The 16668-nt window shown below is 42.5% G+C and overlaps 1 protein-coding gene and 1 long non-coding RNA gene across 2 annotated transcripts; one reads left to right on the top strand and one right to left on the bottom strand.

The window, feature by feature from the left end:
- The first annotated feature begins 914 nt into the window (after positions 1-914).
- On the top strand, positions 915-12216 carry LOC107384383 (uncharacterized). Its single transcript, XM_070541773.1, has 2 exons — positions 915-991; positions 1244-12216. The coding sequence occupies exon 2, from the start codon at positions 1477-1479 to the stop codon at positions 2776-2778; it is 1302 nt and encodes a 433-aa protein (XP_070397874.1). The 5' UTR covers positions 915-991; positions 1244-1476; the 3' UTR covers positions 2779-12216.
- Positions 10884-16275, bottom strand: LOC139061876 (uncharacterized). The gene is made up of 3 exons (XR_011515515.1): positions 16174-16275; positions 11442-11527; positions 10884-11018 (listed from the first exon to the last, which is right to left on the bottom strand). It is a non-coding gene; the product is annotated as an uncharacterized lncRNA (long non-coding RNA).
- Positions 16276-16668: the final 393 nt, after the last annotated feature.

Below are 16668 nucleotides of genomic sequence, written 5' to 3'. Positions count from 1 at the left end.
CGTGGCTGCGGTGTGGGTGCGGTGACCCTTACCAGCCACCGTATCATCTGCTGAACTTGCCGGCGGCACATGCGCACTTTGTTGTTTACAACCAAAACTTTCTTGAAGCTAAAGCTGAAATAATGGCCAAAGGAGGAGACGGCAGCGCTCAGGACATTTATTATCCCTCAAAGAAGACAAAGTGGGAAGTACGGGCATCTTTTGGATATTTGAAGAATGACGAGGGCCAGTTGATAGAAGACGGATATCCTGTTTGCAGCACTTGCAGAAAAAGTGTCTGTGAAAGGCAGCAACACTTCAAATCTCATGATTTTATTTTTATTTTGTTTTACAGTGGGATAAAAAGGTGACTACAAATATGAATCATCATCAGTCTGCAGTTTATCTGTAAAGCCCTTAATTTAATCACACTGTAAAAGGATATTCAACTATGTTATATTAATATTATGGAACAAGGACAAAACCTATCCTCCATTTATACACATGAAACAAAGCAATGGTGGCATTTTGTACATGACCAAAAGGGAAGATAATTGAATTAGGGTGAGCATAGTTTGGATAATAAAAAAGAGGACACTTGGCTCTGTCTCAAGATACATAAATGAGTCTCTGTTTTCTCAAAGATGCCTTTAATACATGTAAAACCTCCAGTGCATCATTAGATGAGACACTATTGTTAGAACATTGAATTTATGACTCACTTCATCCAGTAATTAGATTTTCTGACTGACATGTCTCCAAAGCTCAACTAAGACGTGCATGTAAGTAACCTGCCGTTACTAGAGCTAGTCTCTGCTCAGTAGCACCGGGATGTTTACGAGCCTCAGCACAGAAGCTCAGACTCTAACTGTCACCTTCCGGGCTGCCCAGGTAGCTAAAGACGAGCTCACCAGCAGGGACGTACGGGCGTCATCTCTGTTTCTATTTTTTCTTTCCTCTGCTCCAGATTCGTGTTGTCTCTTCATCGTCGGACCTTCAGCAGCGCCGCGAGGTATCAAATAACCGGTGAAGCCAACCATCGACATATAACATGAAGCTAAAAACAAAACTTTGGGCTGTACCATTACTCTGCCGGGGGGTGTTAATGTTTGTAAATAATAAGATTAGCTATTTAGGCCGAATTTTGACTGACAGTCCTCATATTTAAGAAAACGCTCAACGGCTCAAACGGTGGGAAACTAATTTGTATGTTTTCTGAGCTTTATGCTGCTACTACTACCCCCCCACCCCCACCCCCACGCAGGTACCGACGCCCTACGCATTCTGCGTACCCTACGCATTCAGCGTAACTTACGTATGGACAGCGTTGGCCCTATACGTCTGTGACGTCACATAGACAAAGTCATTACTGACCTGAACGTTGCGGTGAGTACAGCTAGACATACGGTCTCTCCTTTATAGTTTAAGAGAACGGATAGAAACAGTTTTACTGATTTAACTCTTAGTGAGATTCTTAAACTTCAAACAAGCAGCAAGATGGTAACTTTCTTCCAGAAAACCAGACAAAGAATTACAAATATTCATTTTATGATAAAAAGTGCTCGACTATTAGGACAAATACCTGAAATGAGAATAAAGGAGTATTTATCAAGCAAGGTAAAGTACCAGCAACTGATGAAGGCTTTGAAATCAGTGAGAGACCGTTTCCGTGAATCGAATCAACAGGATGCTTTAAAAAGCGAAACAGTAGAACCTACAAGGCAGTGTTTGGTCCTTGTGCCGGACCCTGGTAAAAATCCTGAGGTTCGTGGAAAAGCAAACATTAATGACCTGAACCTTATCAAATGCCTCAAAGCTGAGAAAGCCGGCCTCTGTGAATTGATAGCTGCTGAACAAAGAGCTTTTGCTGACGAAAAGTCAGACTTACTGAAATCTTTAGAGCATATGCAGTTTTTAAACGAGGAACTTAAAAAAAGATGTGAGCGTGCTGAGAAGCAGGCTGAAAAACTTCAGGTCGAACTGGATGAAGAAGTTAAGGCTCATGGTGACACGTTTATGCTGATGACGTTTTATAAGACAGAACAGACTAAACTACAAAAGCCAGTGGAACACGAGCACATTAGGACTTTTAAAAACGCAGAGAAAGAATTATTGGTCGCTGTTGACAAAGTTAAGACTTTATGTGATGAAATGAATCACAAGACCGGCGTTGCTGGTGCAAGCGCCAAATCTGAAGATCTGAAAAACAAAAACGACATCCAGGCTTGCAAAGAACCTAAATCTTGGTTGGGGACTTTCAGGTCTCTCAGGTCTGGACTGGCTGCGGCCAAGAAAATGGTTTTTAAACCCGAAGCGGATAAAAACAAAGCTCATTCTGAAAGCTCAGAGAAAGCGACTCAAGAAGTGACTGAGGAACTGAAAGCTGAAAGAAACCCTTGCCAGAAAGGAAATGAGCTAACGCTGGAGATGATTTTCAGGCGTCCATGGGGACCTCCCAGTACACAGAAACTAACTCAGTCACAGAAAAAACTCCAGGGTGAATATAAGATGGAACTTCGTAACTTTAGGAAACATGCTCGATATGTTGAGGATTTACTCATAAAAGAAGTTCTGGCTCATACTAAAGTGAAAATACAGATGGAGAATTTGAAAACAGGGACCGAAGATCCCCAGATATGCAAGGTGACTTTTCAAGAGCCAGAGAACAGCGACCTACCTACATTTACTGAAGATGGCGAAAATGCAGTCAAGCGGAGTCAACCTGTGCCTACTGAGTCCTCTCAGTTAACATCTTCAAACACAGATGGTGACTGTGACTCTATTCATTATTCGCTTTAATAAGAAGCCGTCAGACAGACTTCCAGCACATTAGAAGGTGCATTCAACGGTTTGTTAACCAGTTCAACACTTTTCAACAACTGGGCATCATTTCATTTACTATCAGCAAGAATTTGATGGATATTTCCAGAAATTAACAGTATAAACTACACAGTCGCTTTGATGAGCTGACTTGGAGTAGCTGGGCGTAGGCCACGGACATCCAGCGTGGATCTATGACGCGACAATTATTATTATCTCTACAAAACCGGTAAACTGCCTTCATTTGTTTCAGTCTCTCTTCCTGTTTACAGTCGCGTTCGTAAAACTAATGATGGTAGGATTATGAAAGCCTTACATAGTTGATGTTAAACGCAGGGAAGGTGGTTACATCTTAGCTAGCATATTTCATCATACACCGTGCACGGGTAAAAGAAATTACGTATATTTTTAGGGAATCTATTGTTTTGTCGTTATAATCATTAGGATGTTGGGAAAACGAACTACAAGTAGAAAATTCCTGAAGGAATTTTGTAAGTGGCAAGCAAGATGGTGGCCATGTGTTACAGAGCTCTGCTCGTTAGTTTAAGAGACATGGGGTGAATTAACTCTTAGTTAGGGTTAGGGTTATTAGTAGACTGGTTATGGTTAGAGCTGGGGTTAGGGTTAGACACAATCCAGTCACTAAATTGAACAGAAGTCAGTGGCGGTCCTGTGTGTGTGTGTGTGTGTGTACCGGTGTTGCAATAAATAAATAAATAAAATAAACATCTCATCCGTTGAATCACCACTTTAACGATGGGTTTGCGTACCCCATGATTCCTAAGGCTGGTTTGCCAGGGTGTTAGCTCCAGAAGGGGTCCAGGGCAACTTTGCCTCAGGTGAGGGGTCAGACTAAGAATGGTTCAAACACTTTGATTAAAAGCCAGAACTCCTTAGAATGAGACCGAATGTAATCCGATAGGCCTTGTGGTTGCAGAAATATACTCATTAAAGTGTGGGCATGTCATTTTCCAAACGTTTTGGGCATGTTTTGGTCTCCTTTGAGTCTTTCAGAGTCCTTTGTTGAAGTGAAGTCCGAGAGGCAGAGAGTGAATCAGTCACCGTTAGCTTATGCTACTGGGTTGCAGAGATCCTGGCTGTTGTGGAGAACTTTGAACAGAGTAAGATTTGCTCTTGTTCATACCATTTTGTTTAGCTAATATAGCAGCTGGTGAATCACTGTAAACATTTCAGACAGAGTGCAGACTATGAGTTCCTTTATGATGTCATCAAACAAGCCCCAGCCCCTTGAAGCTTTGTGTTCTAATATCTATTATTTTATTGGGCTTCCATTTCCATGGAGACAGTGTGTGCGATTTGCATAACAAAGGCACCTGCTGCTGCAAGCAGGGTGCTTATTGTTTTGCACCTGGGGAGTTTTCAGTGTTAACCTCCTTTAATTTTCTTTTTCAGCTACATTACGTCTCAAACGACAGCGTGCACCCCCACATATTATACATCAAAACGAGCGGCTTGGCAGTGGGAGGTGTGCTATGTCTTTCCTAAACAATTAGATTTACCATGGAAAAAATATTTGCAAGAAACATCAAAGAATTTCTCAATTTCGGGCAGATTTAGCTACCTTTTCAACATGGACGTCACTAGGATTGAGATATAGGGGGGGCATAGGCCCAGGAGCTTGACCTTGAACATTTTTTTCACATCCTGCAAAAACTTTGTCAATTAATTCATTATCTGAAGAACATTTAACAAAACCTATTATTTTATCACTTTCTTTTCCTTTCCTACCTTTGTGCATTTTCTCTCTTCTTTTTATAAAAAAAATAACACTTAATCATTTAATTAGTGGGGTCTATGTTGAAGAAAGATTTTATATAAGTCCATTAAAAATTAGATATGTTATATTTCCAAATAAAGCTATTCATTTCAGTCTACTGCACTTAACATGGGGAAATGTTGCAGTCATTTGTTTAATTACAACTTGCTTAATTATAAATGTTACTGAAATATGACAAAGAACAAATTAATAATTGTCAAACTTTTATTCTGCCAAATGAGTGTGCAGTTGACAGTTTTAATATGTAAATAACACTGATATGATATGGAATAAAGGAGTATGTAATTAACAATTACAAGACAAAATAACAGTATATATAAAATTAGGACAGGGACTTGATTAAAATTTTTAATCTAATTAATTAGAGGCTTTGGAATTAATTAATCTAAATTAATCACATTTTAATCGTTCAGGAAAATGTCCTCTCGAAGCAAAACTTAATTAAAATTATGAGACAGAGAATTAAACATTAGACATAGTTATTACTGTAAAACTAAAGCTTTTAATAAAAAAAATGCATTTTAATTAATCAAATGTCACTGTGTGATATGAAACAAGACCCAAATCAACTAAAATTTATAATTACAAATAGAAAACACCTGCAAAGGGTTCCTGAGCCTTTGAATAGTCTCTCTGTCTAGTTGAATGACTGAAATAAATTTTACTTTGCACCAGATTCTAATTTTTCCAGTTTCACTTGTTTGTATAATTGGGAGTTTTTATTAGCATTTCTACTCATAATGTAGTAAAAACAAATAAATAATAATCCTTCAAAATGACAGTAGAACAGGCACAGATATGATCTAGGACTTAAATGTACTAACTTTTAACACCAGAGCAGGCGTGGCATATTCTGAGAATGATCAGGAACACTAACTGGTTCCAGTTGGATGACTGGAGGATGATGGGATGATAAAAGATCATGGCGAGGAAATAATGATGTGACGAACAGGTGAGCGGACCTTCCTTACATGGGAAGTCCTGCTGTCACGTTAAGAAGGGGATGCTGCAGCCCCGCAGATTCACGCCTGCAGCAGCGAATCTGGTGTGATCTCCAGCCTGAACACAACTTTCTCGTTCCTCGCTGCCCCTGATGCACTTAAGCATCCGCCCCTTAGCTGATGACAGCTTCAGCACACCTCGCTGCTTAATGATAGTAATGCATGCGATGTTAGACAAGAGACTCGTCTCAGAAACATAGAATTCCCCGACAGAATTGTTTAGAAAATCATCAGAAAAGTTTCAGAGTGTTTCTGTTTTAACTTAAACTTCTGTTTTCAACTTTAAGACACGTTGTTTGTGATTGTTTACAGAGTAGTGAGGACACGGAGCGTTCTCCCAGCGGCAGCCTCTCGTTTGTCTGACTACATTCATAAACTACTGTTAGGACACAGAATTATTCTGTCTGGTGCTTTCAGCGCTGCACAGATGTTACGTAAATGTTAAAAATATAGCTGACCGCAATTTTTGTAAAGTTCCCGTTGCCACCGGGCAGCCGCAGCAGAGACGATCTCTGAAAAATGTCCGCGACACGGACTCCGTTGTTGTCTGGAAGTTTGTTTTTTTCAAGTTAAGAAAAGAGGTGGACGTGTTTCCAAAATCCTGCATCAGTCCAAGCAAGGCAACTTCTTTCCGTTTTTATTCCGTTAGTAGCCATTAGCACTGTGCATTGTTGTGTGCGTCAGTGATATTCTGTCTACAGGGAAGTTGTGCAATGACAACGGTTCCGCCTTTCTCGAAATGCAAGCTGCGATTAAATGCGTGAAATTTTTTTAACGTGTCGTTTTTTTCTAATTAATCATAATGCGTTAAAGTCCAGCCCTAAAAAAACTCAAAATGATAGGGGGGCTTGTGAATATTTTAGGGGGGCTTCAGCCCCCCTAAAACGGACCTAACGACGTCAGGGCTTTTCAAACTTTGAGTGCGCTGTACGTTTTGCATTTGCATTAGCTCTGTCTTGTGCCAGGTAGCAGGTCCCTTTTTAAAATTTCATCAGGACTTTTCTAGTTATCATTTTCTAACGTTACATAAATAAGAGATAATCTTACCTCACGTTGTACTACAGCACCGTTAAAGATTCCAGTGTGCAGATTAATAAGAAAGAGTTGTGTCAACTGCAAGATTAGATGATCGGATCTATTAAAAGAAAAGTCTGTCATGAACTCCCTGGAAGCTTTCAGAGAACCCGCAGATATGGCTTTCAAAAGGTTTTTGTTATTGACAGATTGTGGCAAATTTAGAAAAGAAGCAGACCAGACAGCATATCTGACAGTTTTGTTGTTCCTTTGACAATATCAGACCACGCCAGTAATGTCTAAGGTGTTTTTGCAAACACTGTAAAAATAATCCTTCTGGGTGAAAACTCATTATAGCACATTCCTAGATTACAATAAATGGGTATCAGTTGTGCAAAACCAAGTAACCAAACATTTTTAATAGCAGGTCTTAACGTTTGTTTTCTATTTCTAATTAGAGATAAACCAAGCCTCCACAATGCGGGTGAAAAATTGAAGCAAACCCGGAAATGAAATAAATTGCAGTTCCACCCTCATCCACTAGGGGCTGGTGTCAGAAGCGAGCAAATCCTCATTGACTCCCATGTTAAAAATACCAATTTCACAGCAGAAATAAACATGTTTACAGCCTGGTACAAAAACATGTTTCTGGTTTAAATGATCTAGTTTACACTCATGACAACTCTGAGGGGGGGTGAATTTTTTTCTCACTCTTCTGTTTAAGTGTATTAAAAGCCTAAAATTCTGTATAATTAATGAGCATCAGACCCACGTGACCACAGAGCTAGCTCCGGGTAAAGGCCTCAGTCTGAGCCTCGGTCTCGCCTGAAAACTGTTCCGTCATTTTCAGTCCTCAACTTAGACCATTAGTTGTAGCGTTTGTGCATTTATTCATTTTTTTTGGATATTTTTTGTGCAATTGTTGGACAAAATGACTTGCTGTGGCATTAATTGCACTAATAGAGCGTCCAAGGAGTCTCTACTTCATTTTTTTCGGTAAGTAAAATTATATTTATGTATTTTAGGTCACTGCCGAGCTGAGCTTAGATTTTAACATGTACTGTTTAACCATGAAATTTAAATGTAATAGGGTAAAACCCAGTGCATTTAACATAATGCTGCACTTTAGAAAATGGGTTGAAATATAACATGTTGGTGGAGCTGGGTTCCCACTATCAGCTTGTGGAGCTCTCGGGAGACCGATGTTTTCCACCCGGTTCTCCCCTCCCCGCAGCTCGGCGCATCTCTGATCGCCACGGCCCGACTGCTGCACGGGCTGCCGGCTTGTGGAGCTCTGGGATGGAAACCTTTCCACCCGGTTCTCCCCAGCAGCAGCTCTGCGCATCTCAGATCGCAGCGGCACTTGTCTGCTGTGCGGCTGCCAGCTTGTGGAGGTCTCGGAGACCTCTGTGTTCCACCTGGTTTTACCCAGCAGTCAGCCCGGCATATCTCTGACTCAGAAGCTCTGGTGTTGTGCACAGTTAACTCCGGTTGTAGCTAGGTTGCCACCTCCGTTAGCTTAGCTCCCACCTCCACGTTAGCTTTGGGTTAGCTTCAGGTTAGCTTCAGGTTAGCTTGTAGCTAGTTCGACCGGGTGTTGTCAGTTGATCCCAGCCTTACAGCCCCACCCTCAGCTCCACCTCTCTTCCCTTTTGTGGAATTGTCTGGGCTTGACGGATCCTGTGACACGGTCGAAATGGCGGTGGTGGCCACCTCCCATTTTTCTTTAAAAACGTGTTATTGGAGTCTATGGAAACCCATTGTCCATATATTTATATGTCGATGAGAAAAATCAACACTTTTTCTTATATACAAAAATCTAGTCTTTTGCAAAGGATGTCCCAAACATCAGCGTTAACATCTGAAATACTGGTCCTTCTCAAAAAATTAGCATATTGTGATAAAGTTCATTATTTTCTGTAATGTACAATAAACATTAGACTTTCATATATATTAGATCCATTACACACAACTGAAGTAGTTCAAGCCTTTTATTGTTTCTAATATTGATGATTTTGATATACAGCTCATGAAAACCCAAAATTCCTGTCTCAAAAAATTAGCATATTTCATCCGACCAATAAAAGTGTTTTTAATACAAAAAAGTCAACCTTCAAATCATTATGTTCAGTTATGCACTCAGTACTTGGTCAGGAATCCTTTTGCAGAAATGACTGCTTCAATGCGGCGTTGCATGGAGGCAATCAGCCTGTGGCACTGCTGAGGTGTTATGGAGGCCCAGGATGCTTCGATAGCGGCCTTAAGCTCATCCAGAGTGTTGCGTCTCTCAACTTTTCTTCACAATATCCCACAGATTCTCTACGGGGTTCAGGTCAGGAGAGTTGGCAGGCCAATTGAGCACAGTAATACCATGGTCAGTAAACCATTTAGCAGTGGTTTTAGCACTGTGAGCAGGTGCCAGGTCGTGCTGTAAAATGAAATCTTCATCTCCATAAAGCTTTTCAGCAGATGGAAGCATGAAGTGCTCCAAAATCTCCTGATAGCTAGCTGCATTGACCCTGCCCTTGATAAAACACAGTGGACCAACACCAGCAGCTGACATGGCACCCCAGACCATCACTGACTGTGGGTACCTGACACTGGACTTCAGGCATTTTGGCATTCTCCTCTGCCCAGTCTTCCTCCAGACTCTGGCACCTTGATTTCTGAATGATATACAAATTTGCTTTCATCTGAAAAAAGTACTTTGGACCACTGAGCAGCAGTCCAGTGCTGCTTCTCTGTAGCCCGGGTCAGGCGCTTCTGCCGCTGTTTCTGGTTCAAAAGTGGCTTGACCTGGGGAATGCGGCACCTGTAGCCCATTTTCTGCACACGGCTGTACACGGTGACTCTGGAAGTTTCTACTCCAGACTCAGTCCACTGCTTCCGCAGGTCCCCCAAGGTCTGGAATTGGTCCTTCTCCACAATCTTCCTCAGGGTCCGGTCACCTCTTCTCTCCTTGTGTTCCTCATGTGTCACCAGATCTGCAGCCCCTCTAGGCTCCCCTCCCCCAGGTATCCCCCTCCAGGTCCTGTGCTCCCGTGGTCCCCCTTAGTCACGCCCCTGTAGTTTTTCTTTCTGTAGTGTTTTCCTTTAGTTTCAGCTGTTCATCTATTGGTCTCTTTTAGTGTGTTTCTTTCCCCCCACCCGCTCTTTAGTTCTCCTTCCTCAGATTATTAGTTAGTTATTTTGCTCTTCTTGTTTCTAGGTTTTGTCTTCAATCTTAGGTCATGCTATTTTTCATCCTCTTCAACTCACTACCCTCTCCCTGATTAGTAATTGAGTTCACCTGATCTCTCTCCACACACACCTGCAGCTCATCTCCCTCTCATCCTCCCCAGTGTATAAAACCCTGTCTGTGTTACAGTGTTTTATCGGTTCATTGTTCATGTCAGTCTCGTCTCGTTTGCTCTCTAGCTTCTAGTGTCTCTAGTTCTCTAGTGTTTTTGGATCTCTAGTTGTTGTCATTTGGATTTTTGGTTTTTGGCTCCCTGCCTTCTTGGATTACTCCTAAATAAAGGATTTTTATTTCATCTTCCACCTCTGCCTCATTCATCTGGTATCTGCATCTTGGGTCCTAAACTTCCTCCTAAACCAACTTGTGACAGACCTGTACGTTTAAAAATGTTAATTCAATTCAATTCAAAAATACTTTATTAATCCCAGAGGGAAACTGATTGCTGTAGTAGCTCAGAATAATAATAATAATAATCAAGTCATCAAAGAGTTGTTGTATATTACAATGGCTGTTGGCAGGAAGGATCTCCAGTAGCGGTCAGTGTTGCAGCCAAACTGAAGAAGCCTCTGACTGAAGACACTCTTCCGTTGTCGGACAGTCTTGTGAAGAGAATGCTCAGGGTTGTCCATCATTTTCTTGATTCTCTGGAGAATCCTTCTTTGCATTATCTCCTCGGTTCCACAGTCGTCCCCAGAACAGAACCAGCCTTTTTTATTAGGCTGTTGAGCCTTTTCAGGTCCCTGCTTCTGATGCTGCTACCCCAACAGACGATGGCTGAAGAGATTACAGTCTCAACAACAGACTTGTAGAAGATCTGCAGCATCTTGCTACAGACATTGAAGGACCTAAGTGTCCTCAAGAAGTGCAGTCTGCTGTGCCCCTTCTTGTAAACGGCTTCGCTGTTCTTTCTCCAGTCCAGTCTGTTGTCCAGGTGAACTCAGAGGTATTTGTATTCCTCAACCACCTCCACTTCTTCTCCCATGATGGAAACAGTGTTTGACTCCACCCTGTTTCCTCTGAAGTCTAAAATCATCTCCTTTGTTTTGTTCATGTTCAAGGTCAGATGATTGTTTCCACACCATGCCACAAAGCGCTCCACCAGCTCTCTGTACTCGGCTTCCTGTCCTTCTCTGATACACCCGACAACTGCAGAGTCATCTGAGTATTTCTGTAGATGACAGAAGGTTAAAGGTCTGAAAGCAGCACAAATAAAGTAGTAGGCAAGCTGACAAAGCTGTTGGCTAAAAAAAATTAAGCAATTACATTTTTAGATTTTGTTTAGAAACATTTTGTACCAAATTGCATTTAACATAAATGATATGATTAGCCCTTACTTGTCATTGTCATTCTGTTTTGTATATTCAATGCAAATGTAGCCATGAAAAAAGTTTAATTGTCTTTTTTCCATTTCTGCTTAAGTTCAGGTGAATTTTGGTCAAAGCTAAAGGGAGAAAAATCAAATTAAAACTTTTGGTGTTTCTATTTCCTGGCCTGCAGGGAGAATTGTATTATATTTCATAATGGGCTGCATGGTGGCGCAGTGGTTAACACTGTTGCCTCGCAGCACGAAGGTCGTAAGTTCAAAACTCGCCTTTCTGCGTGGAGTTGCGTGTTCTCCCCATGCATGCGTGGGTTTTCTCCGGGTACTCCGGTTTCCCCCACAGATCACAACATGCCCTATAGGTAAAAAAAAAAAATTGTAAGTCACTTTGGGTAAAAGCGTCTGCTAAGAACATAAACAACAACAACAACAATTGTGTTGTTTTCTATCCATTGTTGACTTAACACAGATTTTGGAACTAAAAGACTCGTAAACTCGGCCACTTCAGGTGCATGAGTCCAAACACAGTCCCAACCATTTGCAATTGATTTTGTCAAGATTTTGTTGAAATTTTGTCAAGAAATTGTACGTTTGAGAGTTAACAAAAATTTTATAAAAAGTAGCACAAACAGCAACCGGCATGCGTTGCGGTCGATGACGCAATGCTCTCTGTGCCAATTCGGCACACTTGTGTACGATGCACTCGAAGCTTTACTGTGCATTTCCTCCACGTGCACTTAGCCGAAAACCGTAGGGTGCAGTGCAAGTTTTGGGACTGGGCCTATGTTCAAACATTCCTGGGATCTTTCTGGAGAAGCGCTGGGAGTCCTTCACATGCCTGTTGGTTTGTTATCTGTGTACTTCAGTTCCACCAAGAACCTGGGCGCTCAGGTACCTGGTGGGCTTAAACTGAGCGTGCATGGTGTTATGTTATGTATTTATGTGCAGCTGGAACGACTCAAGAACATTCCTGTATCTTGGTGTTTTAGTGTGTAACTCCAGACATGTTGACGATTTCATGAACTATGGCCATGCTTATTTAAATGGGTTTTCTCTGTTAAGGTCAGCGATGACGTCTTGTAAGGGATCTTTCTCCAGAGAGAAGTGATCACCTCCTTAAAGGTTGCCACCGAGCATACTGCCAAGGCATGAGAAGGAACCTGAGCAAGGTCCAAAGCCCGTGGATTAGTGCCAATGGAAACACGTGTTGCAGAAGGACTGCCGACCATGGTAACAGAGATTTAAACTCACTCATGTGGAAAATGTTACCCCTGCTTCCTCTCTCCTGTTTTTTCTTCATTTTCCTGCCCTGTCTCCGTTTGCCTTCTGCTCCTCCCATTAATCAGTGAAGCCCGCTGAAGGGGCTCAGGAATTTTACTTCTGTTGTTTTGCGCACAAGAAACACCTACATTTGATGGACATTAGTTGTTATTTATCTAGAAGTTCAACCACGTCTTGCCTTATTGGTGACAATTCCCATACATCCAACATGTGGCAGAAAGAGATCAAGGGCTCAAGTGATGAGATGTTTGTGTGCTGCCAGAGCCAGGTAAGCTTTTGGAGAGCATCAGCCCGAGATGTTTGATGAAGTCAGCGTTTGCATTCTGTCAGCAGTACATTCTTCCTGGCTCCCTTCCCGCAGGGCTCCTCAAGATACATATGGAGGTAATTTGTTGGAAATTCTTTAGCAAAGAAAACAAGAGAGGCAGTAAAGCTCCTGGGTAGGAGTTGGAAATCACTTAGAGAGGCCTGAACAAGTTTGTGGCAAAAGCTTTGGAGGGCAATGAATCAGATGTTCGAGGAGTGAATCAACCTGTTACTTTAACAGTTTTATGGAATTGATATATTTCTGTAACCAGCCTGGCCAAAAAAAAAGTCACCACCAAAAAAAGTCACACTCTAATATTTCGCTGGACCTCCTTTAGCTTTGATTACAGCAGGCATTTGCTGTGGCGTTGTTTTGATAATCTTCTACAATGTCACCAGATTTGTTTCCATCCAGCGTTGCATTAATGTTTCACCAAGATCTTGCATTAATGATGGTAGTCTGACCGCTGCACAAAGCCTTCTCCAGCACATCCCAAAGATTCTCACTGGGGTTAAGGTCTGGACTCTGTGGTGGCCAATCCATGTGTGAAAACGATGTCTCATGCTTCCTGAACCACTCTTTCACTATTTGAGCCCGATGAATCCTGGCATTGTCATCTTGGAATATACCCGTGTCATCAGGGAAGATGGAATAACCTGGTCATTCAGTATATTCAGGTATTCAGCTGACCTCATTCTTGGAGCACATTCTGTTGCTGAACCTAGACCTGACCAACTGCAGCAAGCCCAGATCATAACACTGCCTCCACAGCCTTGTGCAGTGGGCACTAGGCATGATGGGTGCATCACGTCATCTGCCTCTCTTCTTACCCTGATGCACCATGACTCTGGAACAGTGTCCATCTGGACTCATCAGACCAGTTTTTAATAAAGCGTTGGGCACTTCTTAACCCAGTTTTAGTCTTTTCTGCATCTCCTTAGATGTTTTCTCTGCTTGATGCATGCCAATAATCAGACACTTCTCAAACAGGCTAATGTCTAATATTTGGAAGAACTTACATGCAAACATCTGTGTATTTTCTTTTCTTTTGGTGCAATTCAAACACCAACTGCTAGTTGGCAGTAGTGAGCAATGGGTTTTGTTTCCACCATTGAAATGTAAATCCCTCTATTGGGCCATTCCCATCTGTACCGGGTCGGCCCGGGCCGGGTAGCCCCAGACGGCCCCAGCCTGGCCCGGTTGATTCCACACATCTTTGTCGTAAGCCCATGTGGGCTGATTCTACCCACCAATCAGAGGCTTGCTCTAATGGAAGGTGTGAATTTGCTGCCAGCAGTGGGTGTGTTGGCCCTGGTCGGCCTGAAGCAGACCCCCTCGAGAAGAGGGCTGAGAATGAGCCTTGGTTGGCCCGGAAAAATACCAGGCCACCCAGATATGTAAACAACCTACGCTACCCGGCCCGGGCCGACCCGGTACAGATGGGAATGGCCCATATTATGTTCAGATTCCTCATGTTAAACATGTTAAGTGCCAGTTTGGACTTTTTATTGAATTTTCCTACAATAAATTCAGTAAAAATCAAAAAGCTAATAACGACTGACTGAATGTTTCACAATATCGTGATACATTGTATTGTATCCGTTGGATTATGATACGTATCGTATCGCCAGCATTTCACCAATACACATCCTCATGAATTAATATTTCTCACCAACATCAATTCTAAATATTCCTCTCGGCTTGAAATGTTAAATAACACCAAAGTGAGCTGCCTGAACGCTTTTATGGGCCGCCTGAAGGTTTTTCCTCACAAAACATTAATTTAATTAAAACTCTGCTTCAACACACCTGGTTTCAATCAGCAGGTGATTGACAGGCTTCTGCAGAGCCTGATAAGCTGCTGCACAGGTGATTTACCTACTGAATCAAGTGTGTGAGAAACCACAAAATCTGCTGGACCGGCCCTCCAGGATTAGGACTCGGCACCTGTTTCAGAAAATGAAGGAATGGATAGATGGATGCATGGAAGGGTGGATGGATGAATGTAAGGGTGGATGGATGGATGGATGTATCGAAGGGTGGATGGAAGGGTGGATGGGTGGATGGATGCACGGAAGGGTGGATGGATGGATGGATGGATGGATGGATGGATGGTTGGTTGGTTGGTTGGTTGGTTGGTTGGATGCATGGAAGAACAGATGGATGGATGGATGGATGGATGGATAGATGGATGCATGGAAGAACAGATGGAAGGATGGATGGATGCATGTAAGAATGGATGGATGGATGGATGGATGGATGGATGGATGGATGGATGGTTGGTTGGTTGGTTGGTTGGTTGGTTGGTTGGATGCATGGAAGAACAGATGGATGGATGGATGGATGGATAGATGGATGCATGGAAGAACAGATGGAAGGATGGATGGATGCATGGAAGAATGGATGGATGGATGGATGCATGGAAGAACAGATGGATGGATGGATGGATGGATGGATGGTTGGTTGGTTGGTTGGATGGATGGATGCATGGATGGATGGTTGGTTGGATGGATGCATGGAATGACAGATGGATGGATGGTTGGTTGGTTGGTTGGATGGATGGATGGATGCATGGATGGATGGTTGGTTGGTTGGTTGGATGGATGCATGGAAGGATGGATGAATGGATAGATAGATGGATGCATGGAAGGACAGATGGATGCATGGAAGAACAGATGGATGGATGGAAGAATGGAAGAACAGATGGAAGGATGGATGGATGCATGGATGGATGGATGGATGCATGGATGTATGGAAGAACAGATGGATGGATGGATGGATGGATGGATGGATGGATGCATGGATGGATGGTTGGATGGATGGATGGATGGATGCATGGAATGACAGATGGATGGTTGGTTGGATGGATGCATGGAATGACAGATGGATGGATGCATGGAAGAATGGATAGATGGATGGATGGTTGCATGGAAGAATGAATGGATGGATGCATGGAAGAATGGAAGGATAGATGGACGGATAGATGTATTTATAGAATATGCTCTCTCCCTGCTGTAGGATCATTGACCACTCACAGCCGATTTGCATCTCAGACGTTTATCTGGAGGACATTAAAAAAGTGTTAACTCTGTAACCCCTTTGCCATTAACAATAGAGCCCAAATCACACCTCACACCCTGTAAGCAGAATCTTTACACATCAGCGGTGTGGCTGTCCTCTTGGTCTTTATAAAGTCCAGACAAATGTTAGCACAGACAGACTCCCAGCTGCAGCTCACCCGGGAGACAGAGACTGTTGGCACAGGCTCCACAGATGAAGCTGATGCATTTGCATGCTCTCAGTGAGGGGAGCTGAGAACGTCATCAACCAGCTGAAAACTTCATGAATTCTAGTCATGATAAACATTTACAGCTCATGCAGATGAAATGTTTATGTATTCTATTTCTACTTTACCAGCCTTTCATCAACCGTCCCAAAAACCCACGGCGAGCCAAAAAAAGAGACACGCTCCAAACCTTTGTACTGCTCAAAGACCAAAGACCTCAGGAGAGGAAGCCATCATCGTGCTGCTGCTTCAATAAAAAAACATGGCCGACAGAGCTGTAATGAGGTCACTCATCAGTCTGAGTGTTAGGAGGGTGTGCCACATCTCCTCCCAGCATCCCTCCTGTCAGAGAGAGGACGGATGACCTCTGCAGTTAATGTGATGTCAGACTCCAAGAGGAGGACCGAGATGACTGAAGGGCGAGGATAAAGCTCTCAGATATATAAATATCATGTTTGGTATTCAAACAGTATTCACTTTGAAAAAAGGATCTGTTTAATTTTGCTTCGCAGTCAAACATGACCTACAAACAGAGGTGGAAAGAGTACTAAAATTTCCTACTTAAGTACGAGTACCAATACTTTGATAATTTTTTACTCAATTACAAGTAAAAGTACTTGCCT

This window comes from Nothobranchius furzeri, chromosome 11, assembly GCF_043380555.1.
Source record: "Nothobranchius furzeri strain GRZ-AD chromosome 11, NfurGRZ-RIMD1, whole genome shotgun sequence".
In the NCBI taxonomy this organism is placed as follows: Eukaryota; Metazoa; Chordata; class Actinopteri; order Cyprinodontiformes; family Nothobranchiidae; genus Nothobranchius; species Nothobranchius furzeri.
Note: the sequence above shows the minus strand (reverse complement) of the source record. Positions and strands in the feature narration are given on the sequence as shown.